Source organism: Narcine bancroftii, chromosome 2 (assembly GCF_036971445.1).
Source record: "Narcine bancroftii isolate sNarBan1 chromosome 2, sNarBan1.hap1, whole genome shotgun sequence".
Taxonomy (NCBI): domain Eukaryota; kingdom Metazoa; phylum Chordata; class Chondrichthyes; order Torpediniformes; family Narcinidae; genus Narcine; species Narcine bancroftii.
The window spans coordinates 171,598,027-171,625,813 of record NC_091470.1 but is presented as its reverse complement, the minus strand read 5'-3'; the positions used below and the strand labels follow the sequence as shown (position 1 = coordinate 171,625,813).

The 27,787-nt window shown below is 43.7% G+C and overlaps 1 protein-coding gene across 2 annotated transcripts in view; it reads left to right on the top strand.

Moving 5' to 3' along the window:
* ece1 (endothelin converting enzyme 1) overlaps window positions 1–27,787 on the top strand; it is a 235,351-nt gene that overhangs the window by 117,851 nt on the left and 89,713 nt on the right. For both annotated transcript variants that reach the window (XM_069919098.1, XM_069919097.1), the window contains exons 3-4: window positions 606–744; window positions 12,496–12,708. In XM_069919098.1, coding sequence (XP_069775199.1) covers window positions 606–744; window positions 12,496–12,708 — 352 coding nt within the window. The remainder of the gene's footprint in view (window positions 1–605; window positions 745–12,495; window positions 12,709–27,787) is intronic.

Sequence of the window (27,787 nt, the reverse complement as noted above, 5' to 3'; positions counted from 1 at the left end):
TGCATTCTGACAATAAATCTGAATCTGAAATCTAACTCCAGTCCATCAGTTACAGTACTTGTAGTACAGTGGTTCTCAACCTTTTTCTTTCCACTCACAGACCATTTTAAGCGATCCCTATGCCATCGGTGCTCTGTGATTAGTAAGGGATTGCTTAAGGTGGTCTGTGAGTGGGAAGGGAAGGTTGAGAATCACTGCTCTAGATCCAATTGTTACTGAAATGTTTTGCATGAGAAAAATTGTCATTGGCCCATTTCCTTTGGAATTTTGAAACCGTCCACATAACTAGTCAATGAGGTACGATTAAAAGAGTGGTTGTCAAACTTTTTCTTTTCATCCACAATTCCATTGAGATGTCACAAAAAGTCCAACCACAGCCACCTTCAGGCTGGTTTACCGGCATCGGCAGGACCATCCGTCAGCTTCAAAAGGGAAACTACCACTCGAATCACAGTTTCTCGAGGCTTGTGAATCTTTCCAGCCATGTCTGGCATTGATACCTGCCCATCATAGGCCAATCCTTTCAGTTGCCCTTACGTCATCTTTAAAAATGTGAAGGTTGCAAAGAGGTTTAATTAATACTGCGCCTTTTGTCCTTTTCTCAGATGGACACTTCAAGACCCAAGGGTCTAAGGGGCTGTTGGATGAACAGGACTCACTTGGAGAAACGTCTGCTGGTTCTCACCATCCTCCTTCTGCTGGCACTACTCTGCAGCGTCGTCGCCCTGCTTTTTAAATACCGAAGTAAGAACTTCAGGGGGAATCATGTCATTGAAATAAAAGCAGATTCTTGCAACAGAATCAAAGCAAACAGCCATTCAGACACAAGAGTCTGCAGACACCGTGCTTGAAGTAAAAACACGACGCTGGAGAAACTCAGCAGATCAGTGTGCTTTATAGAGCAAAGCTAAAGATACATAAACCAATGTTTCGGGCTTGAGCCCTTCATCGAGGTGAGCCAGGGGTCGCAAGTTCATTCTTTGCTGGGGCCTCATTTCTGTGAGGGGTGCTGCTGAGTTTCTCCATTTGTGTTTGTACTTGAGGCTTACAAACACATCCTGCCACTGAATTGGACCTTGACTCCATCACCAACTTTAATCCCCGGCTCAGCGAGTCAGGAAGCCACTGTGGAAAATGGAGTTACTAGGCCCTTTCAAACTGCCATGTAAAATGGGCTTAACTTGCCCAGTTTGCGCCTCAGTTACACGGCAGTTAAAAAAGGTCTGACCCGGTCGACCCCGTCGGAACCCAACCAGGTCCCTGAGGTCATCAGGGAACCCAGTTAAACTTACCTAGTCCGCGTCCACAAGCGATTTGAAAATGAAAATGGGCGACCCGCTTATTCCAGTGACGTCAGCACTTGTGTGCATGCTTCACCGGGGAGTCAGCCCCTGAATATCCGGCAGTGAGTGCGTGTCATGTCATCGCGGGTGCGGGATCCCCCTTAAATCGCCAGGTTGCCGATTCAATGGGTCACTCCCCCTGCAATTTAAAAGGTGCTCCAGCACCTTTGCTTGCCCCATTAATCGCACCCGGGTTCCAGGTGCTGCAGTTTAAAAGAGGCGACTGGTTCGGGTCTGGGAGCCATCATGAGAACTGGGAATGAGGGAAGATAAAGGAGTGGGTGGTGGGAGGGATAGGCTAGAACAAACGGAATATCTCTGACAAGGTGGGTCCAAAAAACACGGTGGGAGTCAAGTAGCAGATGATTTTGATTCTTAGTTAGTTTGTGCCTATACCTTTACGAAAAATATTGTTTGCAGAGTTACCATAGTGACTATGACATCATATGTCGTAATATCTCAGCGGACCAAGAGCTTGCAGCTTGTTCTCTGACGAACCATGAAGGAGACATGAGCTTGAGAAACTTTTTGAATTTGTCTTATTCATCTTTGCCTTATTTCTTCTGAATATCTCTTTAAAGTTGATTATCATTGTATCTTTAAATTCAGTATATGTTTTGTTTGTTCATCGTTATGAAAATCTTGTTGCGAAGTTACGAATTAAGGCTACTTAAAGCAGCATCTACAAAGTTTGGTTTATTGGATTAACAAAGTAATTCGGAATATCATCCCCACTTTTCCTTGAAGATGACACATTTTGAAATTGGGAAATACGAGAATGTGGAAAGTGTCATCTATATTTTGATTCAAAGAAAAGTTATAATTGTAAACTTTGGAAGAAAGGCTCATCTGAAATAACTCAATTTGATTTAAAATCAAGAAGCATTTAAACTTTAACGAGAAGTCCAGATTTCTGTGAGAGTATTCCAGAGGCCTCTATGAGAACATCTGTTTGTGCAGTTTTAAATTGAGCTGAAGTTCCTTGAAAGATAAGATAGAGCTCTGATTTACAGAATCTGGCAGGAAGCTCAGAAATGTTATGGTAAACATTTATTATAAATGCCTGATAAGAAAGTTTGTGTGGAGAACACAGAGACAATTCAGCCAGAGAAATCCTCTTGAAGGGACCACGTAAGGTACAATTTAGTTTACAGTTCCCAGGAACCAGGAGAAGACAGGCTGCAGTGTGAAGAATCCAAGATGGAGAAAAAGAAGTCTCGTCGGGCTAAAAACCTTGAGCAAACAGCTCCTCTCAAAGAACTTTGTGAGTTAAGCCAGCAAGGCGAACCGACAACATTCGGCAGGAGATTGGAGCAAGCCACCATTGAAGATGCAGCTTCAGCTACCAAGCAAGAAGAGGAAACAATTAAGGTGCTGCAAGCCTCATTCGGTAACTTAAAGGTTAGTGGAACTGAAACAGATGAATAAACATTGCAAAGCCCCACTGGTGGCTGTACCAAGCAAAATGCTGAAGACAAAGACTCAATCAGCAGTCTCTGAAAGTTCAGATGTGAAGCCTGATGATAGTATTTCCAAGGTTATGAGCATTCAAAGGCATCTAGAGCAAGTGCCGCTTCGCATGCTTCAAGCATATCAGCTATGCATGCTAAGGCGCTTGCAGACTTGGTTACTACCTATACACAACATGAGTGTTGGAGAAAAGACATGCTTTAGAAGATATGGAAGCTGAAATGAAGAATCATCAACTGAAGTTGCAAATGACTAGTGAAGAAATAAAGGATTATTGAAGAGAGAAAAGAAAAGACTGGAGCTTGAGTAACAACATGCTATGAATATGGCCAAAGTGAAAACATTAGCTCAGGCTTCTGCAAGGTCTATCACTCAAAGTGATATACCCAAAGGGCTCGCACCCAAGATTCCAGCAGATCAATGGGTACTGCAGCCATAAATCGAGTATACTCGATCAAGGAGCCACGGGGGGCGCTGCTAGTACTCGGATGACAATGACCAACCCTGTGGAAAGGGCTGGCAACATTCAATCTCTTCCGAGCGCACAATATATGAATCTTCCCGAAAGGAGAGTATTTCAAAAAAGTTCATCCATGTGAGTTGATCATATTCAAACATTGATAACTCTCCGTGTTGCTGAAGAACCAGCGACAAGTAAGTATCTCCACCACTTTCAACTCAAGATCCTACACCGATGGCACCAGTTCAAGTTCCGTACGCTCCATTCACCTTCAGACAACCAGTCGTGAGCCACGGTGGACAAGACAATATATTATCACTTATAGCCAAACAAAATGAAATTTCTGCTACGTTAACGCAGCAACAAGGTTAATATGGTTTAGCTAAGAAGGATATTCCAGTTTTTAATGGAGATCCATTACAATATCTGACGTTCATGAAATCTTTTGAACATCACATTGAAAGTAATACAAAAAATGCTAAAGATGGTCTGTATAACCTGGAACAGTATGCTGGAGGACAGGTGAAGGAGTTAGTCAAAAGTTGCCAATATATGGATCCAGAACAAGGTTTTAAAATGGCAAAGGATGAACATAAAATTGCAAGGGCCCACATGGACAAGATTCTTTCTTGGCCAAAAATAAAATTATATGCACTCTTTCTGAAAGGATGTTGTAGCACAATGGGAAGTAGTGTATACTTGCAAGAGCTGAATTTGCTTGCAGATTTGTTGATTATTGTCGATAAATTACCTTATAAGCTGAAGGATCAAAGTTGCAGAGCTTAAGATGCTTCCTGGAAGGGATGCCACTTTTGAGGATGTGGTAAATTTTTGGAATGACATGTACATGTTAACCCTGTACCAGTATTTGGAAATATTAAGAGTATTTCAATAGTTCCTAAAGATGTAAAGAAGTCTAAATCATCGTCTCAACAGAAACCAAAGGGAAGTACCTTTGTTACTGCTGTGTCAGATACAAGCACAAGAAAGAACAAGGAAACAAAGGAGAAGGAAGATCAAGGAGAAGGAAGAAAGCTGTTTGCATTATGAAGATAAACACGCTTTAGAAAAAAAAGTTGTATGACGAGAAATTAACCTTTTTAAAGAAGAATGGAATATGTTTCAGCTGCTTGTGTAAAGGACACATCAGCAAAACTTTTAACAAGCAACTCTGTTGTGATATATGTAGTTTAAAGCATCCCAGGTTACTGCATATTCAATAAAGTTGAGAAGGATGTCAAACAATTTGAATCCAAGACTAAAGACACAATCAAAGAGAATACCTCAGCTTCGGTTCAGACTAACAGTCTTACTGGGGCCCATGACAAAGCTCTCTCACTAGTTCCTGTACAGGTTAAAGCTAAAAAAAGGAAGCTTCATGCTGAAGGCCTACACATTTCTTGATCCAGGAAGTACCGCAACATTTTGTAATGTTGAATGAAAGAATATATTTAATCTTCATGGTAAAAGATCACAGATTCATGAATGATAAAAAGAACATTGAAACTAATATAGTTTCAGGTTTACAGATTGCTGGATTGGATAGCAATGAATTTTGCGATCTTCCAAGTGCATGTACTGAAAAGATTATGCCTGTGATTAGGGAGAATATTCCATCTCAGGATGGTATCAAACAGTGGGTTCATCTAAAAGATGTTTGCTTACCCAAGATTGATGCTAAAATCTAGATGTTAATTGGATTAGATGTACCAGAGGCTCTTGAACCTCTAGAAGTAATAAGGAGTCAAAATGACAGACCTTATGCTATGAGAAAATTGCTCGGATAGACTATTAATGGACCATTAGAAGGAAAAATGAATAATGATCAGGAGTTGTCGAATGTTAACGTCAACAGAATTTTATTTGTCAAACTTAATGATCTATGGGAACAACAGTTTAAAATTGATTTCCATGAATGTCTCACAGATATTCAAGAATTGTCAAAGGCGGACAAGCGGTTTCAGGATTTAGTTTCAAATTCTGTGAAACATGTTGATGGTCGTTACTGTATAGCATTACCTCTGAAGAAAAGAGAAATTTGTATGCCAGATAATAAAATAATTGCAGAACCGTGTATGCTGAATTTTAAGAGAAAATTCAAGAGAAATCCTTCCTTTCCTTTGGAATATACCAATGTCATGTTGGATATGATAACCAAGGGTTATGTAGAGAAGGTATCAGAAGTTAGCTTGGAACGTAAAGATGGTAGAAAATGATATTTACCTCATCATGGAGTTATACATCCACTAAAGGAGAAACTATGTGTAATATTTGATTTCACGGAGTTTCATTGAATTCTCAACTTCTACAAGGTCCAGACTGAACCAGCATCTTAATAGATGTTCTGATAAGATTTTGTAAAAGCCTATTGTGATTGTAGCAGATATTGAAGTGATGTTTCATCAAATGAAAGTACAATCAGAAGATCGTGATTTTCTATGATTATTATGGTGGCCTAATGGCAATTTCGGTAAAGATGTGATTGAATACAGAATGACAGTTCATTTATTTGGAACAACTTTGTCACCAAGTTGTGAAAACTTTGCTCTCAGGAAATGTCTTGAAGATGATGAAGAGAAATTTTGTTCTCAAGCTACAACCATCATCAGAAATAATTCGTATGTTGATGATTGTCTCACTTCAGTGGCTTCAGAAAAAGAAGCAATAGATCTTTATCAGAGTTAAAAGAGATCTGTAATAAAGTAGGTTTCTTCTTTACAAAATGGATTAGCAACAGTCGAGCTGTGCTGGCTGTAATTCCTGAGGCAGAAAGAGCAAAGGAGATAAAACATCTGGACTTGGATTGTGACATTCTACCTGTCGAAAGAATTCTAGGGATGCAATGGTGGGTTCAGTCTGATGGTTTCAAATTCAAAATTGTTTTGAAAGAACGGCTTTTAACAAGAAGAGATGTTCTTTCAATCGTAAGCTCAATATACGATCCTTTGGGGATATTGGCACCAGTAGTATTAATAGCCTTTCGGCAGGTGCAGATTAAAACCAAGACTGGTTACTTAAATTGACCTATTATTAAAATCTGTCTTTTATAAGAAGCAAAAAGTTTTGATCTTTTATTTGATACTTACCATATTTACTTTTGCATCTGTAATAGTAATTATTATGTATTAGTCATTAATGTCCATTATAATAATTGGGGGCCAGAATGTAAAGGTTAAAACCTTGTGATTTTGATTCTTAGTTATTTTGTGCCTATCCCTCAAGAAAAAGTATTGTTTGTAGTGTTGCCATAGTGACTGATGTTATATGTTGTAACATCCAAGTGGAGCAAGAGCTTGCAGGTCATTCTTCGACGAACAATGAGCTCAAGAAACTTTCTGAATTTGACTTATTTCTTTTGTATATCTCTTTAAAGTTAATTATCGTTACATATTTGTAGAGTAAATGCTTTGTTTATCATTGTGTAAATCTTAATGGGAAGTTATTCAGAATGTTTATCTGTTTTATTAACAAATTAAAGCTACTTAAAGCTGCATCTACAAAGTTTGGTTTGTTGGATGAATAAGGTAATAATTTGGAATATCGTCCCCACTTTTTCTTGAAGATGACACACTTTGAAATTGGAAACTGCTGGAACCTGGAAAGTGTCGACTACAGTAGATTACACATTTTGTTTCTGCGTGGTTTGTTGCTAATAATAAATCTGTTGAACTTGCACGGCAAGTCAAGATTAAAAAATAGAAATGAGGAAAGCGGAGCTAAAATGATGACAGACAGAAATAGCCAGTTCTGAAACAGACAAAGTCAGATCAAGTAATGTAAAGTTGGAGATTTTGATGTCGAGTCCAAACCTTTCTCCTCTCAAACCCATCAAATCTCTCCAGTTACGGTGCTTTAACAGTTCTCCCTCAGGAAATCCATTTTGCCCAAACCTGGTCTCCTGATTCAGAAGTTATTCATTGGTGAATCTGTCCTAGACCCCTTTTAAGGGCAAAACATTCTTCGTGAGGACAGTGTTCAGCAATGAATGTAATAATCTTTATGTGGACTGACCAGAACCATATATCATTTTTATAACTTTTTTATCTCTTGATTGGTTGGTTCCATTATTGTCATGTAATACTACATGAAATTCTTTAACTTTTGTCTACCGTAAGGAAGTCAGAGTCCCTACCTTGGCCAGCGCCAGTCTCAGAGGAATGAAGCCCCAGCGAGGTTCAAACTTACAACCCCTGAGTTACAAAACCAGTGCTCTGACCGCTGAGCTATCGGAGCCTCTTTGCACTCAAAAACCCTTGAGATGACAATTAATGTTCCAGCAGCCTCTGTAAGCAGATTTTTAAAAAAGGTTATTCAAAAGCTCAAATTCACTCAATGCACAAACTCAGCAGGTCACGCAGCGTCCACAGGAAGGAAACAGTAAGAGCCCATCCCCTTTGCTTCCTATTAATGCCGCGTAACCTGAGTTTCTCCAGCACATTTGTGTAATTGCACTTCATTTTCAGCATCTGAAGATTTTCTTGTTTTGTACAAATTCACTCAGCAGCCTAACTGTACTTCAGATCAAGACTAACACCTCCAGTAAATCTGAATCTGGCAATTAGCTTGTCTTGATTCTCTGAGAGTCATTAGGGCTGTTCCCAGAGATTCGGTCATGTAGGCTGTTCCCAGAATCCAAAAACTGGCCAAAGGAGAAGAGATTCATGTAAACAAGAGTTGTGGATTTGCACTAGGAGCTGCCTCAGGGATTTTTCCAATCAGCCGCTGTGGCTCTGGAGAAACTTTGGAAGAAAGTCTGCTTGCTGCGTGTCTGTGATTTGCCAGTGCTACATGATCTCCTCATTACGTGGTTTGGTCAATAACTTATTCATGATTGGGTCTTGAACTGGTCATATCAATGTTTCATTGTGTGTATTAACTAATGAGTATGTAAGGCATCTTACCAGCAAAACCTCCCTGAGCAGTGAAACAGTGTGCATTGATTAAAGCTGCATCCTTCAAAAACATCCGTTTGAATGTTCCTTTAGCCTCGAGGGTAGGGAGGATTGGGTTCAATGTTCAATTGTACAGTAAAACCCCCATTATCCAGAATTGAGCCTCAAGCAACCGACAAAAAAAATTGCAGAAAATAAATAGGGAAAAATGTGGAAGTTTAAAATTGGTGTGCCTCTCCGTTAGTTCACCAATCACACAACATGCAATCTCAAGCAACCGGAAAATTCACTTATCTGGCAACCACCAATTCCCATGAGTGCTGGATACCAGGGATTTTACTGTAATGGAATAAAGCGAGGAACTTAATTTATCACCCTGTGGCCCATAATGTGTGCTAAGCATTTGTTTCCCCATTTGAAGAACAGACCCAAGGGAGAAGGGAAGTTGTCAATTTCTTGCAAGCTACCAGTGCAGTAAAGGCAAATGCTACCAGTACCAGCTACCAGTAAAGCCAAATGCTACCAGTATCAGCTACCAGTAAAGGCAAATGCTACCAGTACCAGCTACCAGTAAAGGCAAAACAAACTGTTTTTGTTTCCTGTTCAAGGGAACCAATGGGAAAAGATTATGCAAGGCAGAAATCATAATCACTTTTAAGACAGGAAAGCACTGTCTGTTCCTTCAGTGTATTTGGCATCGACCCTCCAGATAAGTAAATAATTTTGATTGTGTTTATTCTCCAGTTGCTTCCTTCGTGCATCTGTCCAAACCAACCCTTGCTGCTGACATGGTTTCTGCCTTCAACATTAACCCTGAAAATGGAACAAAAACAAACAAGCTGTAAACTGAGCAGGAAAGCAAATGGGAGTTATCATTTCAGCTCGACAATCGTATCTCAGGACTGGGAAAGAGAGAGATTCAACACCGGAACGAAACTTGAACCCTTTCAAATGTGCCTTATGATTCAGAACTGGTTCCTTGTTGAGCTTTCGGCTGTTTCGTTCGAGGAAGTACTTTGCAAATATTTTTGGGTCTCGAGGATGAGCAATCTCCTCGTGAATAAACCATTTAAATTACTTTTCAATTCACAGAGCAAAGTGCACGGTACAAAATCATGTGCGGAGGAGCTGACTCAATGGCAGGAAGAAGGTTACGCTCTGTCGGAAAGATAAACAGTGGAGTAGTCGTGACCGAAGGTGTATGGAATTCAAAGTATGTGGAGAGGGAGCACAGTTGCTCAACTGGTAGAGTCACATCCTCACAGCATGGAGACCTGGGTTCAATCCTGACCCCGGGTCCTGTCTGTATGGAGTTTGCGTGTTCTCCCTGCGACGGTGTGGGTTTGTTCTGGTTTCCTCTCACATCCAAATTATGTGCAGGTCGGCACTGCAAATTACTTCTCGTGAGTGGGAAAATCTGGGGCCAGTTAATGAGAATGTGGAGAGAATAAAAATAATGGGATCCTTGCCAGATTAGGGCGGCACCATTAGTGTAGTGGATAGTGCCAGCGACCAAGACCGGGGTTTGAATTCCGCACTGTCTGTAAGGAGTTTGTATGTTCTTCCTGTGTCTGTGTGAGTTTTCCCCGGGGGTGTGCTCTGGATTCCTTCCAGCATTTAAAACATAGCGGGGGTTGTAAGTTAATTGGGCATAATTGGGTGGCATGGGCTCATGGGTCGAAAGGGCCTTTTACCGTGCTTTATGTCTATATTTTAAAATCCGTGTTAATAGATGGTCAGTGGTCAGCACAGCATTAATGGACCAAAGGGCCTTTTTCCACACTGTCTCTCTTATGAGATACCAGGGTTGTCCTGCCAAGAGCATTGAAACTTGAAGGAGTTTTCAAAATCACAGTTGAGCTGGGGTACAGAATCAGGTTGTTTTTACTGCTGAACAAAAAAGCCCTAAAAAAAAGAAAAAAATTAAGGTAATTGGCAAAAGAATCAAAGGGGATTTTTTTTTCCCTAAAGATGTCACATGTACATTGAATTCCCTCCTGCATTGGCAGTGGATTCAGTGGTAATCTTTGGAAGGAAACTGGACATATCACGGAACAGGTGCAGCAGGAGAGCTAGTTGGTCCATCTCTGTTATTGAAGAGGGAATACTTCTGGTTGAAGAGAAAGAGGAAATGAATGGAAAAGGAGGGCACGATTGGCATAGCGGTTAGCGCAACGCCTTTACAGCGCCAGCGTTTGGGACCAGGGTTTGAATCCCACGCTGTCTGTTATGAGTTTGTACGTTCTCCCCGTGTCTGCTTGAGTTTTCCCCAGGGACTCTGGTTTTCTCCCACCTTTCAAAACGTACCGGGGGATGTAGGTTCATTGGGTGTAAATTGGGCGGCACGTGGGCCAAAATGGCTTGTTACTGTGTCGAAATTTTAAAATTACAGCTATTTCACTGAGGTGGGACAGGGGAGGTGAAATGATTGACATCTCTGGGTAGGAGTCTGTTTTTTTTTTGTTTACACCTTGTGGAAGGGCTCAGGGCCCAAAACTTCGGTCATAATAAATCTTTACCTCCTGTGGACACTGCGAGACTGGCTGAGTTCCTCCAGCATTTCTTACTACAATCACAGCATTTGCAGACGTTTGTATTTCACCCAGAATCTACCTGTCCACGGCACAGTTGGGGCAATTCACAGTGGCCCTTAATATGCCAATTTGCACATCTGTGTAAACCAGAGCCCCTGAGGAGAACAGAGGCAGTTACAAACTCCACCCGAAGAGCACCTGAGGTCAGGATTGAACAAGGGAGAGTTTATGAAACAAGGGAACGGGTTTAATGAGGGAGCTGTGTATTGGAGTGCGAAGGTGGAAGCTGGAAGCACAGATGAGCTGGAATTGCTCAGCAGTTTTATCTGAATTGTTGCTTGGATTGACCTTTTCTACAGGAAACAGAGGACAGTTTTTCCTTGGGTGAATTCCAGATTCACTGGTGTCTGAGAAAAGCAGACTCTGCCTTCAACCCATTCCCCATTCACCTTGAGATTGTATCTCCTAGTTTTGTGGAAAGTATCTTGCGTGAAGTTTAATATGTTGGCTCCTTTTCTATGATAGACTGAGTCATGTTCACAATACTCAGACGTTCCTTGTGTTCTTGAATGAAGCAATTCCTGAGCCGTGCAGGGTGCATTCAGTGGCACGCCCATAGAAGTTGCTTGAGGATGTGGGTGACGCTAAATGTCCTTTGGCTTCAGAGGAGGTAGAGGGACTGGTGTACCTTCGTAACTATTGCAAGCTGAAGCTACTGCTTTCAAAATTTTTGTACAAAATTTTATTTTTGAAAATCGTTTCAAATATGATAATGAAATGTAAAGAAACACAATGCTGGAAAAACTTTGTACAGCAAAGATACATAAGTGGATGGGAGTAGCCTAGACCACTCCCCATCCCTCTGTCTTTTCTCCAGCTCCCCACCACTTTCACAGAGCCATTCCCCCTCCCCTTGTCTTCTGGTGTGCCTTCCCTCCCTTATCCACCTATTACCTCCTGCCTGTGAAACTGTGCTCCTCCCCTGCCCCTCCCCCCTCCATTTTGTTCAGGTGTCTGCCAACATTCTGCTGACACCTTGATGAGGGGCTCAAGCCCGAAACATCCTTATCATTGCTATATAATGTAGAATCAGAATTTATTGTCACGAGATTTGCCATTTTGTGGCAGCATCACAGCGCAAACATTTATCTAAATCAACTTACAAGATGAATAAAAATAGTGCAAGAAAAAGTGAGGCAGTGTCTGGTTCATTGATCATTCAGGAATCTGATGCCAGCGGGGAAGAAGCTGTCCTTGTGCCACTGAGGGCTCATCTTCAGGCTCCTGTACCTTTTCCTCGATGGGAGCAGAGTGAAGAGGGCATGGCCTGGGTGGTGGGGACCCTTAAGGATAGAGGCTGCTCTCTTGTAGATATCCTCGATGGAGTGAAGTCTGGTGCCTGTGATGTCACAGGCCAAGTTAACAACCCTCTGGAGTCTTCTCTTGCCCTGAGCATTGGCACCTCTGTACCAATGCACTGTCCTGCTGTGTTTCTCCAGCATTGTGTTTTTACTTCAATCACAGTGTTTCTCAGTGTTTTAATCAGGATAATGAAACTTGTCAAACTTAGTGGAAAGGTCCACCAGGATGTTCCAGGATAAGCCAACACCTTACCATCATAGTGGTACAGGGTTATTTACTGGAGTGGAAAGCGTTGACATTAAATTGGGTTCTGGCAAGATTTTCAAAGTACCTCAGGGATTTATTTTCATTTGCAAGGTTATGTACATTCACTGGCATTGGGTGACACGGATTTAGTTAAGCATGTTTGGCTCTCAATGTGCTTTCTGCTGCAGATACCCCAAAGGTTTGCCTCACCGAGTCCTGCATCAATATCGCCAGCACCGTCCTCCAATCCTTGGACCGTTCTGTTGACCCCTGCCAAAATTTCTACAACTATGCCTGTGGCGGCTGGATTAAGTCAAACTCATTGCCAGATGGAAAGTCCAGGTGGGGAACCTTCAACAAACTCTGGGACCATAACCAGGCCATCATGAAGCACCTCTTGGGTAAGTGCGTGCTCAAGGTACTTTCTTTTCAGCTGCGTCTGACCCGGGTGGGAGGTGGCGGTGGCATTGGGGTGGTTGTGGGGGGGGGCACAATAACTCATGGTGGGGGGGGCACAAATTCACCCCCCATTACGCCGACCCTGTGTTGAGACCATTGTGATTTGCATGGACAGCTCATCAGGATGTCAGATTCTCCTCGCGTACTTGACAAACCAGATTCACTGAATAATTTTTTTTAAACTACAAGCGTCTATGGTTCATGGCAAATGTACTTAAATTTGAAAAGGAAACTAAACTTTTTCACTGACAAAGCCGTCGTTTGATTGAAATTTTCAACCAACGTCCTTCAGCTTATTTTAGTGGCCCTAAAAGATTCAGAGCCAATGTTTGAAGTGGCACAGGAGGGCTTTCCCAGTACCCCGATCAGCTCTGTCTTACAATCAGCATCTCTTATCTCTTTGGACGAACGTGGTGCATAAATATTTTCTTAATTTCATTTGGCTGAAGATATTTCTGCTGGAGGGTGAAACCACAGCATGGGATTGAATCTAAATATTACATTTCAACAAAATTCTTGTCCGCTACTTCCTATGGTACTAGCCATCCCACTGGAATCTTACGCAAGCAGCACCATGGAGAAACAACAGAATTCTTTCACCACATTCAGGCTTGTGACATTTAGTGAAGTTGTGATCGTCTCTGGTTGCAGTGCGTCCCTGGTTCAGGAGGGCTGAGGATGGCACGGGTTAGCATGTGGTTACTGCCATGCTGTTACACCACCTGGGTAAAAATCCCGCACTGTTTGTTAAGGAGCTTGTAACCCTCTCCCCTTGTCTGCATGGGTTTCCTCCGGTTTCCTCCTATCCACTAAAACAGACAGGGTGGGGAGGTTAAACTGGGTGCAGTTCCATGGTCTGTGTCATTCTTTTTAATCATGGAATAATTAAAGTGATTTCCAGTTTCTGAATATCGTGGGTATTTTGGCTACTATTGACGGCCAGTTGGCTTGAGTGATCGATAGCTAAGAGGGGGCAGAGATGGTCTAAGTGAGTTTCATTCTTAAATTGATTTAATTTTAGTCAAACTGTAACAGTGGAGGAGTAAATCCAATGTGAGTTGTCTGTTTGTATTGTCTGAAATAACATCGCACGAGACATATTTCCTTTTGCAGTGCCCGCAACCTGGGTTCGAATCCGCTGCGGTCACGTACTTACCTGTGTCGGGCTCAGTGCCGGTCGATGTAAGAGAAGTGACGCGCGGGGGTAATAGCATGCATGCATGATGTGTGTTGAGCATCAGTACAGAGGTGATGGATCTTGGATGTAGAGTGAGCCAGTGAGAAGGTCAGAGGGGTTTGGCTGGGTGGTGTAGGGGGAGTTGAGGAATGCAATGTTGCGTCTGCAGTGAGGAAAACAAGTCAACTACATTGGGTGCTGGGGAAACGCGAGTGAGTGTATTCTTTATTTGTTTGTAAATGGAGTTGCGCATTCTCCCCGTGACCACATGGAAATCTTCCAGGTGCTCCTCGTTCCAAAGATGTGTGGGCTGACAGGTCACATGGGTATAATTAGGTGGTGAAAGCCGGAAGGGCCTGTTTTCTGTGATTTAATTTCAACATTAAAAGAGTGTTGAAAAATGTGAAACCAGGCTGGGGTAGAACCTGTCTTCATCTCATGCTGTCAGCTCAGTGTCACCTAATCTTTATGATATCTGGTGGGTTCCGGTGAGATCCTGTCATTGTGACAGATCCCATTAATTTGCAGTGCTGGTGAGTCAGACCCTTAGTGCGCACAACCTGCTGCATCTCCAGGTAGCGAGGAGGATTTTGCAAAATCCCCTTCATGTTCTGAACCCAGAGAGCAAAATTTTTCTTTTTTTATCAGTTTGATTTGCAACTGTTGGAGGTTTGGATTCATTGAGACTCTGCTTTCGTTTGAAAAGAAAAGATTTCATGCATATTCAGCCAGTGAAGGATCTTCAAGGTTCTATGTGATGTCACGTGTCTGATGATAAATCTTTGAACTTTTTTGAACTTTGGGGGACATCCCGAAAGTTGCCACCCTGATTTGTGCAGTAGCAGTTGGATATCAATGAATGGATTCTGCATTGGCGAAGGACCAAAGTCATGGATAGACCTCACAAAGGACACCACAAACCCATTAGGTTCTGGTGATTTTTACCTAGGCTTCACTTTTATGGAGTGAAACACGAGTCATTGTTGTAAAAACACAGGAATGCTGGAGAAACTTAGAGATAGAGATGTATAACCAATGTTTCAGGCCTGAGTCCTTCTTCAAGGCAAATCTTGCTACAGAATTTCTGATTTTTCACTCTTATAAGTGTGGTCTTTTTTCTTTTGATCTTCAAGGTGTGCAGAATGCCAGATTACCATGATAAAATGTGCTTTCTTATCATGACATAGAAGGAGGTCTCTGGCCCATCAGGTCCGTGCCAGCTCCAGGCAGACTAATCCCATCAATCTCATTTCCTCTCCTTTCCTCTCCTGTGACCCTGCCCCTTATCCTGTCTCACATTCACATCGACTTTGCTCTGATTCATTTGCCACTGATCTACACAAGGGATAGCTGACAACAGCCCGTTACCTACCAGCTCGTCGTTGGGATGTGAGAGGCAATTGGACCACCCAGGGGGAAAGTGCAAACTCCACACCAGACAGCATCCAGAGTCTGGCTTGAACTGGGTGGTTTGTGGAGCAGTAATTCAACAGCACCATCTGCTGCGTCAGTGTGAGTCGACATTTTCTGCGTTGTTCTTCTTGGTCTTAGGGTTATTCATCCAACAAGGTGCAGTTCGAGAAACAGATGAGCATCATCTGAAGTGCAGAGATGATTGCAACAACTGGGACCGCTGGAAACACTCAGCAGGTCAGGCAGCATCTGTGGGAAGAGAATCAATGCAGCACAAAAACAGACCCATCAACCCATCGAGTCTGAACTGAACTACTAGAACATAGAACATTACAGCACGGTACAGGCCCTTTGGCCTTTGATGTGGTTCCGACCTTCCAAAAAAATTACTAAACTCTCCTTAGCCTATAACCCTCTATTTTTCTTCCATCCATGTGCCTGTCTAAGAGTCTCTTAAATTCCCTTCATGTTTCAACCTCCACCGTTAACCCTGTCAAGGCATTCCAGACACCCATAACTGACTGTAGGGGTAAAAAACATACCCCTGATGTCTCCCCTAAACTTTCCTGCCTTCACTTTGTACAAATGTCCCCTAGTGTTTGCTATTCTTGTCCTGGGGAAAGGGCAGGAGTAACAAAGTAGATCTTTCTGTCTAGTCCCACTGACCTGCACATGGACCATATTTCTCCACCACCCCCACTCCATACCCCTCCAATCCACGTACTAACCACATTTTTCTTAAATGGCAAAATGGAGCCTGCATTCACCATTTCAGCTGGCAGCTCATTCCACACTCACCACGACTTAACATTCCAGGTTAAAGGTCCTTTGTCAGTTGCTCTCTGACCTGATGAACGTTTCCAGAATTTTCTGCAGCATTGCTGAATTTTCTGATGTACTCAGTGATGACTGCGGAGAGTCGTGCATGCTGGCAGAATGCAGCTTTGCACGATGGGCCTGATGGTAAGATGGTGAACTGTCTGGTAACACACCCAATGCAGAACTTGGCTCCATCCACTCAACTGCACCAACTCCCAGCGATGGAACACCCTTCCACACACCAGCAACACTTGTGTCTGTCTCACTGCGAGAGTGACAAAGCTGGTCAAACGTTGGTTGCCATTTTCCACAGAGGAGTGAAATCCCATTAACTTGAAGGGCATTTGGACCTGAAGGCCAGGTATTGAACGTAGAAGGTGCAAACTAGAAGGTGCATTCTGAGGAGATCACCTAGCTCCAGGAATACACAAGCCTCCTTGGGTAATGTGTAGGGTAATATTCTGTGGCTTCATAAGTCAAATCTCATATCATAATTAATAACAGGTGGGCCTATGATTGGATTTAAACAGAAAAGTCTATAGCCATTGTGATTGTAGAGCAATGCACAAAGTGCTGGTGAAACTCAGCAGGTCACATAGTGTCTGTTACCCCTTTCACACAGCGCTTGAGTGCTGTGTAAAAGGCAGATTGGGGGGGGGTCTAAACTTACCCGGCTTCGATCCGCCAAAGTAGGTAGAATCAGAGGTATTTAAGGGCATGTAAAAGGGTGAGCTGTGTTGCCATGGTGCTGTGCTACACCGTGCCGCCTCTTTTGCTTCAGGAAGCCGGCTTGCTGTGTAAAAGGACTCACAGACTTGGCTTTTCTTCTGTTCTGTGTGAACAAGCTGGCTTCCAGAGGCGGGGGTCGTGTAATCAGCAATAATGTGGCTTTTCAGTGTAAAAAATATTGTCTAGGAAGTAAAGGGATGTTGTAGCTAGCTGCTACAAGCTATGGCTCTGTGGAGTCTACAGCACAGGAGAGGTTATAGCTGTATGAAGGTTAGCTCAGAAGAACTGTTCCCAGAAAGAACAACACGAACCACGAGCTTTATTGGGCTCACAGTCCAGCTTTTATTCTTAAGTTGAAGGGTGTGGTCAAAGCCCCCTCAGCACTGATTGGTGTGTTTGTGATCCGTTTTCCCTGATAGGCCAGTTAAGCTTTTTTGGTTGTGGCCAATTGGAGGGCAGCGCTGCGGGCCTCGTGCAGCCTGCTGATTCGACGCGTTCGTCCTTCATTTTGTGAGGCCCCGTGGGGGAGCTGGGAAGGGCCACTACAATGTAACCAATTTTTTGGGCCTGAGTCCTTCAAGGTCTTGGCAAAACGCAGGCAGGCGCCTGAATAAACAAGTGGGTGGGGGGGGAGGAGGGAAGAAGGGGCCAAGGGAAGGATCACAAGCCAACGGGCAAGAGGTCAAAGGAGGATAGGGGGTGGGAGGGCAGAAGAGAAAAACTGAGAAATTATAAAGGGGATAGCTCTCTGAATGGAGAAATACAAGGATAAGGAGAGGGGAGAGAGAGAGAGAGAGAGAGAGAGAGAGAGAGAGAGAGAGAGAGAGAGACAGGGAGGGGCCTAATGGAATCAATGTTAAATCCATCTGGTTGGAGACTGCCCAGCGGAATATTAGGTGGAGTAAAACATGTTTTACGGAGTCCAGAGGACCCCAAAACCCAGCAATAGATATGCACCACGACAAAGGGTTACTTAAACAAAAATTGCTTTTAATTATTTTTGCACATGAAAACAGAATCAAACTTTAACTTATCTCTATCAACTCACTTTAACCTACTTAATTCCCCTCTAATTCTAAGCGCACGTGTGTGTAATGTGTATATAAGTGTAGAAAAGTTCTTTGGTTCACAGTCCAATCTCACTGGTTGCAGGCAATTCCTGTGCTGTGCATTAATAAAGTTCACCAGGCTTTGGTGCTTCATGGGCAAATGGTTACCACTCAGGAAGGTTCTTGTTGGTCTTCAGCGAGAGATTCTTTTTGTTCCAGGACATCCGCACCTGATTCCTTTCCAATCGGTCTTGCTGACGAAACTTGCCCCCTTCAGGGTTCTCCAAATGATCCTCTTTCTTTCAGGTCACCACAAAGTTCCTTTCAGATAGCCAGTCTTCTCCTTTGACCAGGCCGTCTTCCAAAGTTTGCCAGCTTGTCCCTCTGGAACCCAAGCCTCTGTAGGCCTTTCAGGTGGCCAAAATAACCCCACGTAAAGCCGCATATTAAACTCCTATGCAGCTGTCGGGAGGCTACCTGAAAGTGCAGGAGGTGCCTGCGAGGTGCATTTTGTGACCCTCCTCCAGGAGGGATAATCGCCGGAGCACTCAGATCCCCCCCATGCACATGAATGCAGCCGCCTGAAAGCAGCTGCTAAGGGGATGACAATCAGCTGGTGAGCGTCTGTCAGCCCCCCTCCCTGCTGCCTCTGCCCCCCAGCACGGCCCAGCACCGGCCACCCCAGAACTGATGTCCCGAAGGAACAGGAGCCGGAGTGTACTCCAAGACATCCCCCGCGCTGCGCTTTTAGCGCTGCCACCTGAATGACCATTCCACAGGTCCGATTCCACTTCTGCAGGCGCATTCTTGGCGGAGAATGCACCTGGAAGTGCCTTGTCTCTCCTCTCTTGCTCCCTCCCTCTGTAAAGATCACAAGCTCTATCAGACAAGTTGCTGCTGTATGTTGCTACTTTGTTGCCTTTTGCAAAATAGCACTCTGCAAAAGTCCTGCAATAATTCTGTTTTAAACTGTTTGTGTGCATCCTGCTTTAACAAACTTCCCAAACCCCCTCTAAATACTCTGTCACACATGAAAGTCTGCAGGTGCCGTGATTGAAATAAAATCACATTGCTGGACAAACTCTGCAGACCACCAGGAACCTCTAGACCACCAGGAATATTAGGCAGTGCTCGCCCGCTTTGCAGGTGGCTGCGGTTTGACCTGCTGTTTGCTCACACCTTGAACAAGGGCTCAGGCCTGAGATGAGCTTTAAATCCATTTGCTTCCTGCGTGACCTGCTGAGATTCTCCGGCCCAGTGTCTGAAATGCTATTATGCAAAAATGCACCTTGGCAGAAAGATGTTGATGAAAGATACAAGACTCAAGGTCTGATCATTTGTGAAAAGAACTTTAAGTGGAAAACTCGAGACTTGAAGCAATCAGTTCGCTTATCCTGAGTTTTGATTGTTTCTTTGTACCACCGAGAGAGTTGTGAAAATTGTGAACAATATAACAGGCGAGAATTGGATGAGAAGGAACAGTTCAACATCAGTGCATTGATTTAAATGAAAGGAAGCATTTTAGTTTGTGATAGGAAGGAGAAATTATTGGACAGCTCGATAAAAGCTGCAGTTGCTTGACAATGTTTCCATCATGTGATAAATGAGAATTCATGTACAAAGTGAAGTATTTCTGCTCTTTTTAAATTTAGAGATGCAGCTCGGGCCCACGAGCCCTTCCCACCCAATTACACCCCTGGTACATTTCCTCCCATGTATTGTCCATGTACCCCTTGGAATCAGAGTTGGACACCTCAGGGGCAGACCCGACTGGCCCACGCGAACCACTCTGATCCCATTTGACTGTGCTTGGCCCATTTTCCTCAAAAGCTTTCCTATCCGTGTACCTGTCTCTGCCACTTTCTCTGGCAGCTCATTCATTTGTTCCACCATCAGCTACCTATTTATATCCCAATCATTTCCCTCCTGTTACATGGACGTCAGGTGCTTTGGAACTAAGGACAGTGAACCGTCAGCTGGCAATCGGATCAAATAAGGAGGGCATTATTTGGACAACCTACAGGATGGCCATGTTTGGGAGAATGCCATTTTGTCAGTCCTACGTAGCCTTGCTCCCCTCACCATAGTGGAACGTGGAATCAGAAGAAGAGTGAAACCATTCTGGCACCAACTCCCCTGTTTCCTGACTGGTGGGCTGGGTTAAAATTGGCCTCCATCAGCAGATGCTTCAAGTGTGGAAGGAATCCCAGTAACACCAGCTCCTGCTATCACCAGGCACATGCTTAACCACCATTAAGAGCCCCCTGCTGGAGGATCTCAGTGCACCATTTAATGCAGGGGCGGCCAAACTATGGTCCACAGGCCAACTGTGGCCCACTGCCCATTAGAAAAAAAAATGGCAGCATTGCCAGATCTTCTGTAACGGCAGAGCTGGTGCATACCCGCAGAAAGCAGGGAGCAAAGTCTCAGCGCCCCCCCCCACCGCGGGGTCCATCCGCCCCGTCCGACTGCCGTCAGCTCTGCACAGGCTTTAAGCAGCCTGTTAAAGGAACCGATGGTGGTTTAAAATAGCCGGGCTTATTATTTGGCCTGTGACTCCTGTATGTGGCCCACAACCAAAAAGGTTTGGCCTCCCCTGATCTACAGGGGAAAGGACAGATGCGGGGTCCCTGCCCGAAACATCAATCCCTTTGCCTCCACAGTTGCTGCCTGACCCACTGAGTTCCTCCAGCCATTTGCTTTTTGCAGCATTTTGCACCTCCTCCTCCATCTGCTGCTCCCCCTCACTTGCCCTTCTTTTTGCAGTTCCATTCATCACCTGCACTCACACCTTCACGGTTTCTAGCCGGTTTGACCGTACATCCGTCAGGAGCGACAAGCTGAGCTGCTGAGATAACCTAACCCCACCAACACCAGAAGTTCATTCACTGCCACCCAAGAGGTGAACTGTAAGGGCCATTCAACTTGGAGCCACAGGAATGTCGGTAGGAGCCATAAAAGAAATGAACTCAATACCTCTCTCTCTGATGTATGCAGAAGATGTCACATAGGGAACTGTACCAGACGGGAGACGACACTTACCAATTCAGTTTCATATATAACCATATAACCATTTACGGAGCAGAAACAGGCCATGTTGGCCTTTCGAGTCCGCACCCATCTTTCGGATTTCTTGTCAGAGTACATACCTAACATGGCATAAAACCCTGAGATTCTTTTTCTTGCAGGCGAAGTTGAATTACCACTTATTGGTAATGCAGAAAAAAACTGTACTCAACGTACACGTAAACAAATCAAAAAATGTAAACAAACTGACTGCGATGCAAAGAGAAAAAAAATTAACTTTCTTTTCATTGGCTCTGTGGCACAATGGAGAGCTCATTGGACCTCTGGAGGGTGAAGTGACTCATGGGTTCAAGTCCTGGCAAAGTTAGGGTTCCTTTGGGCAGCACGGTTGGCGTAGCGGTTAGCGAAACGCTGTTACAATGCCAGCCATCAGGACTGGGGTTCGAACCCTGCGCTGTCTATAAGGGGTTTGTACATTCTCCCCTATTCTGCGTGGGATTTCCCTGGGGCCTCCGATTTCCTCGCACCATTCGAGATGTGCCGGGGGTTGGAGCTCAATTGGGTGTAATTAGGTGGCACGGACCCATGGGCCGAAGTGGCATGTTAAAGTGCTGTAAGTCCTTTAAAAAAAAAGTGAGAGTCCTTAAATGAGTCCCTGACTAAGTTTGCCGTTGAGGAGTCTGATGGTGGAGGGGGAGCAGGTGTTCCTGAACCTGGTGGTGCGAGTCTTGTGGTGCCGATACCTCTTTCCTGGTGGCAGCAGCGAGAACAGAGCATGTGCTGGGTGGTGCGGATCCTTGATGATCGCTACTGCTGTCCGCCATCAGCAGTCCCTATAGATTTTCAATGATGGGAAGGGTTTTGCCTGTGATGTCCTGGGCTGTGTCCACTACCTTTTGCAGGGCTTTATGCTCAGGGATATTAGTCAGACTGGAAAAGTTCTGGTTTCTGTAATATCCATATCCCCAACCTCTTTGTAACCACAAACAACCTATCTTGCAGGGATCTGAAAGACATGGCTCAAAGATTTATTCCTTTCTGTTTGTTCTTTTTCATCTTGAACTCTGCTTTTTCAATATTTGCCTCTTGCTCAATTCTACTTCCATTTCAAAAATTTTAAAAGAAATTTGAGATGCGATTGCCATTTTTTCCCCGCTTGCTACACTAACCATTCATTGGGTTGATTAATTCCAAGCTCCAAGCACCATGGGTGTATGTGTCAATTGGCCCGTCCATCACTTAATGATGGTGGACCCAATGTTTTTTTTTTATACTTTATTAAAAATAAAAGCATATTACAATATTTTAAACTTAATTCAAATACGTGTAGTATTTTATAAAAAAGGAAGTAAAGAAATTAAAAAAGAAGAAAACCCTCCTATTCATCCCCCCCACCCCCTACAAACTGAAGAAAAGGAAAAGGGACTAGAAAACCACTTTACTCTCCGATACTCTTAAATGTATAAATATACATAGAAGGGAAAGGGAATGCTCAAGAATCATTTAAATTGTAATGCTAACAGTTTGTAAATATGGGCTCCATATTTCACAAAATGTATGATATTTATCACTTAAATTGTAAGTAGTTTTCTCAAGTGGAATACAACTCTGCACTTCTGCCTTCTGTCCATTCCCAAATCAGTATACGACTTCCAAGTTATAGCAATATATGTTCTAGCTATTGCCAAAGCAATTTGAGCAAATTTTACTTGGTACATATTCAGTTTTAATTTATGTTTAATTCTTCTAATATCTCCTCGTAAAAATAACATTGGATCCTGTGGGAATTTCACTCCAGCTACTCGTTCTAATAAATTATTGCAAACCTAAAATGTTTAATTGTAGAAAGTGGCCAAGTTCAATGCAAAAAAAGTACCAACTTCTTGTCCACATCTAAAACATAAATCTGAATAAATATATGTAACTTTTGTGGTGGTAAATATAACTGATAAATAAAATTATATTGAACTAACCGATAGCTCACATTTATTGTACTTTTCACACTCTTTCTATATCCAAATCCATCTATGTTCATCTATTTGCTTATTTAAAATCTACCTCCCATTTACGTCTTGATCCTTGGTGGTGATCCAATGTTGACTGGGACGGCACCTCCTTCACCTAGCCCTGTGGCCACACCTTGTGTCAGCCCTCCCACTGCATAGTGCTCTTGAATTTGGTATCGTCTACGTTCTAAATGAATGCAGGTCGCTAAGAACAGAGCCAGACAGAGCTGATCTTGCAATACCTTGGCCTGGATTTACGGAGCAAAACTTATCGAAAATTAAACTTGACTCACATAATCTTGACCTTCAAACCTGCATTAGAGGCATTGCACCTTTGATTTTGAAAAGCATCGTTGCAGTTCTGTATTCGATTACATTAATAGTTAAAAGTTCAATCAAAGAAGTGGAATTTAAGAAAGATTTAAAAGGAGGAGAGAACTTGGGTGGAGTGTGAATTGGTAAAGAGCATGGTGTGTAGAAGAATGAAGGGGCATTTTAGTTTATGTGCAGCCTTTTCATGTTACCTTCTCACTGGCAGTGGATGGCACACACATCAATTTTGCGGCCAGAACCAAGTAGATGGATGAGCTCTGAGAGATGCAGGTGGAGCAATGCATCATGGTTAGCAGAGTGGTTGGCGGTGTTACAGCGCCAGCGATCCGGGATCTAATCCAGCGCTGTCTTTAAGGAGTTTGTCCGTTCTCCCCGAATCTTCCTGGATTTCCTCCAAGTTCTCCGGTTTCCTAAAATTACCAGGGGTTGACGGTCAATTGTGTGTCACTTGCACATGGGCCAAAAGGGCCTGTTAATGTGATATAAGCCTAAATTTACTTTTAAGTTTACAAGATAGGAGCAGAGGTGATTGAGCCCTAATCTGGTCAGTGGACAGTGATGACAAGTGGAACTACAGATTAACAAGTACATCACATTATGTGCACTTCCCCACTCCATTTCCCAATCCCAGTAGCAGTACTGTGGCCACATCTTTTACATAAAGAATGTAAGAAATAGCGACAGGGGTAGGCCATTTGATGCTTTAAACCTGCTGTCCCATTCACCAAGATCATGGCAGATCTTTTATCACCGTGCTATTTTTGTACATTAATTCCCTTAATATCCAGACCTATCACTCTCTGTTTGTGACAGAGTATATAGACTTGTTTTTGGGAGATAAATTGAGAAAGGTTTGTTAGAGTAAGTCACATGCAAACACTTTAAAACAAATCTTTTTTGAAATACTGGAGTTATGCTAGACATAGTGGCTTCTCAGACCTTTTTGAAAGAGCTTTGAAGAGTGCTCAAGAGGCTTCACTAATAGATTGTTGTTTATCAAAGCAACAGATGGAAGAGAATGCTAGCTCCGCTATTATCTGCAGGAGAGTTTTGCTGTTTTAAGAGGGTCATGTGGTTTTGCAAGTAGAGAGAGTCAAACAGGCTTTCTCTCAGTTACGGAGTGTATGAGAGAGAGAGAGAGGGAGAAAAGCAGAGATCACTCTGACTGTGTTTCAGCCAGCAAGAGCACCTGGAACTGAAACAGGAAAAGCTGGCAAGAAGCCCCAGTGTGGAAGATGGCCTAGTCACAGCCTTTGTGGCTCATGCAAGAGGAGAGGACTGGCTGTCTAATGTTTCACCTGGAATAAGGGAAACAGAAAGGAACTCTGTGGTGACCTGAAAGAAAGAGGTTATCATCTGGAGAACCCTGAGGGGGCAAGTTTCATCAGCAAGACACTGAGGTGATTGATGAAAGTACCTCAGTTGTGGATGTCCAGAAACAACATATCTCTCTTTGAAAACCAACATGAACTTTCCTGGTGACCTTTATAAATGTTAAATTCTGTGCACAGTGTAGGAATTGCCTGCAACCAGAGAACTTGGAGGAATGAGAAGTGAGATTGGACTGTGAACCAAAGAACATTTCTGAACTTACACACACATTACACACACATGCTCTTAGAATTAGAAGGGGGTTAAGTTAGGTTAAGTTAATAGATAAGTTAAAGTTTGATTCTGCTTTCATGTTTAAAGATAACCATTTGTCTTGGTGAATATCTACTGCTGCTGGTTTTATGGGTCCTCTGGACTTGTAAAAGTTTTGACTGAGCTCTGAACCTCCCCAGCATGGAGAATCCTAAAGACGGAAACCCTGATCTATTTAACCTTTCCCCATGTGGCTCGCCTGGAAGGTTCAATGAATCTTCACTGAAACACTCTTAGTCTCACACCCTGCCCATGATTTCTTTCTAACACCTTTGATAAGAAGGTCAAAGAAGAAGGTTTGTACCCGATTGAGTCATGAAGGTCGGAGAAGGTGGATTTTGAGGCTATAAAGAGCATATTTTAATTTGAACAGTGAGGAAGGATGATCAAATTACGATGATAAAAATTATATGTAAGAGAACATATATCAGAAAATAAAATTAAGCAGCACAGCTACTGAGATCTTTAAAGCAGTGTTCAGAGTGTACAGGAGTACTAAAAACGAAAGTCTAACAAGTCACTATATAGCGGGAATACACAGACGAGATACGTGGGACGCAGAGTTAGCAAGAAAGTAGGAAATAAGTAAATTATCAAGAAATGCATCTGTGTATTTTTAAAAGTATTAAAACTAGAGAGAAGAGAGGCAGTGCTGAACGAATTCAGTGATTTCTGCAGAAGTTTCAGGACTCTTCGGAAGGGCGATGAGAAGTGTCCAAGGGGCAATAGACCAGCCACCTTAAAAGCAGTGCTGCAGGATAACCTCTGGGGGAGAATAATACACAAATTATGATGGGACTGATTCAAAGGGAAATTCATCCTTGATAAACTTCCATGGCGTGTTTGAAGATGGCTTGGATATCATTGATGTAGATACTGGAGTCCCTGATTGAGTTTGTCGTTGAGGAGTCTGATGGTGGAGGGGGAGCAGCTGTTCCTGAACCCTGGTGGGTGCGAGTCTTGTGGCACCGATACCTCTTTCCTGATGGCAGCAGCGAGAACAGAGCGTGCGCTGGGTGGTGTGGATCCTTGTTGATCACTGCTGCTCTCCAACGGCAGCGTTTCCAGCAGATGTAAGGTGTGTGGGTGGTCACTATCTCGGAGGACCCAACACACTAATGGCATCGTGGTCAACCCCTCTACTCCCTCAGGAGTTTGCGGAGGTTTGGTACGACACCAGAAACCCTGGCAAAATTTCTACAGAGGTGTGGTGGAAAGTGTGCTGACCAGCTGCATCACGGTCTGGTATGGAGACACCAACACCCCTCAGCGTAAATTCCTCCGAAAGGTAGCGGACACAGCCCAGGACCCCACAGGCAAAATGCTCTCCACTATTGAGTTCATCTATTCTGCAGGGAACATTGCCATCGGTGAGCTGGGAAATAATTCCTCAGATTCTTTTTTAAATGATCAGCACAGTGGCAGTCCAAAAGAAGAGATTGGATTTGCCATGAAAGCTGTACTGCTTACACAAGAGCTGACTCACATCAGACATGCAAGTCAAATTTATTCACAGGAATGTGTCTGAGTCTTTGAAAGGTGATGAATGTTTTATTTGGCCTTGCTCTTTCTTCATTGTACCTCTGATTCAGTTGTCAGAAACAAACGATATTGGCAAACAGCCTGGAGAGTATTGTTCACATCTCTATCCACTTGATTAGGTTAAGTGATGAAGATTTTCCTCTATTGAAACTGGGCCCTTTAATCCTCAGGGACAATGTAAAAGTCCACAAAAAGATTTGAGAAATTTTCCAGCAAACTCCAGCTCATTACTTTAATCTGCCTGCTTCCTCCAGTGATAATTAGAGCCTTGGCAGCTTGCAGTTTATCTTGACGACGTAGAACTGTGTAAAAATTACCACAGCCCCTCAGTTATACCCGAAAGCAGCCTTGTGTTGTCTGGCCCCTCCACCCAAAGTCATTCCAAAAATGTGAAGTCCGAAACTCCAGATCCAACTCCAAACGGTTAGCCCAATGCAATTTCAGTGCAGGCGACCAGGGTTCGAGTCTGTAAAGAGTTTGTGCGTTCTCCCCGTGGCTTTCTCTGGGTGTTCTGGTTTTCTCCCACCTTTCAAAACATGCAGGGGTCGGTTGGTTAATTGGGTGTAATTGAGCGGCGCGGGTTTCATGGGGCGGGAGGGCCATCTACCACGCTGTCTCTTTTTCTTTGGCTTGGCATCGCGGACGAAGATTTATGGAGGGGGTAAAAAGTCCACGTCAGCTGCAGGCTCGTTTGTGGCTGACAAGTCCGATGCGGGACAGGCAGACACGATTGCAGCGGTTGCAGGGGAAAATTGGTTGGTTGGGGTTGGATGTTGGGATTTTCCTCCTTTGCCTTTTGTCAGTGAGGTGGGCTCTGCGGTCTTCTTCAAAGGAGGTTGCTGCCCGCCAAACTGTGAGGCGCCAAGATGCACGGTTTGAGGCGTTATCAGCCCACTGGCGGTGGTCAATGTGGCAGGCACCAAGAGATTTCTTTAGGCAGTCCTCGTACCTTTTCTTTGGTACACCTCTGTCACGGTGGCCAGTGGAGAGCTCGCCATATAACACGATCTTGGGAAGGCGATGGTCCTCCATTCTGGAGACGTGACCCATCCAGCGCAGCTGGATCTTCAGCAGCGTGGACTCGATGCTGTCGACCTCTGCCATCTCGAGTACTTCGACGTTAGGGATGTAAGCGCTCCAATGGATGTTGAGGATGGAGCGGAGACAACGCTGGTGGAAGCGTTCTAGGAGCCGTAGGTGGTGCCGGTAGAGGACCCATGATTCGGAGCCGGACAGGAGTGTGGGTATGACAACGGCTCTGTATACGCTTATCTTTGTGAGG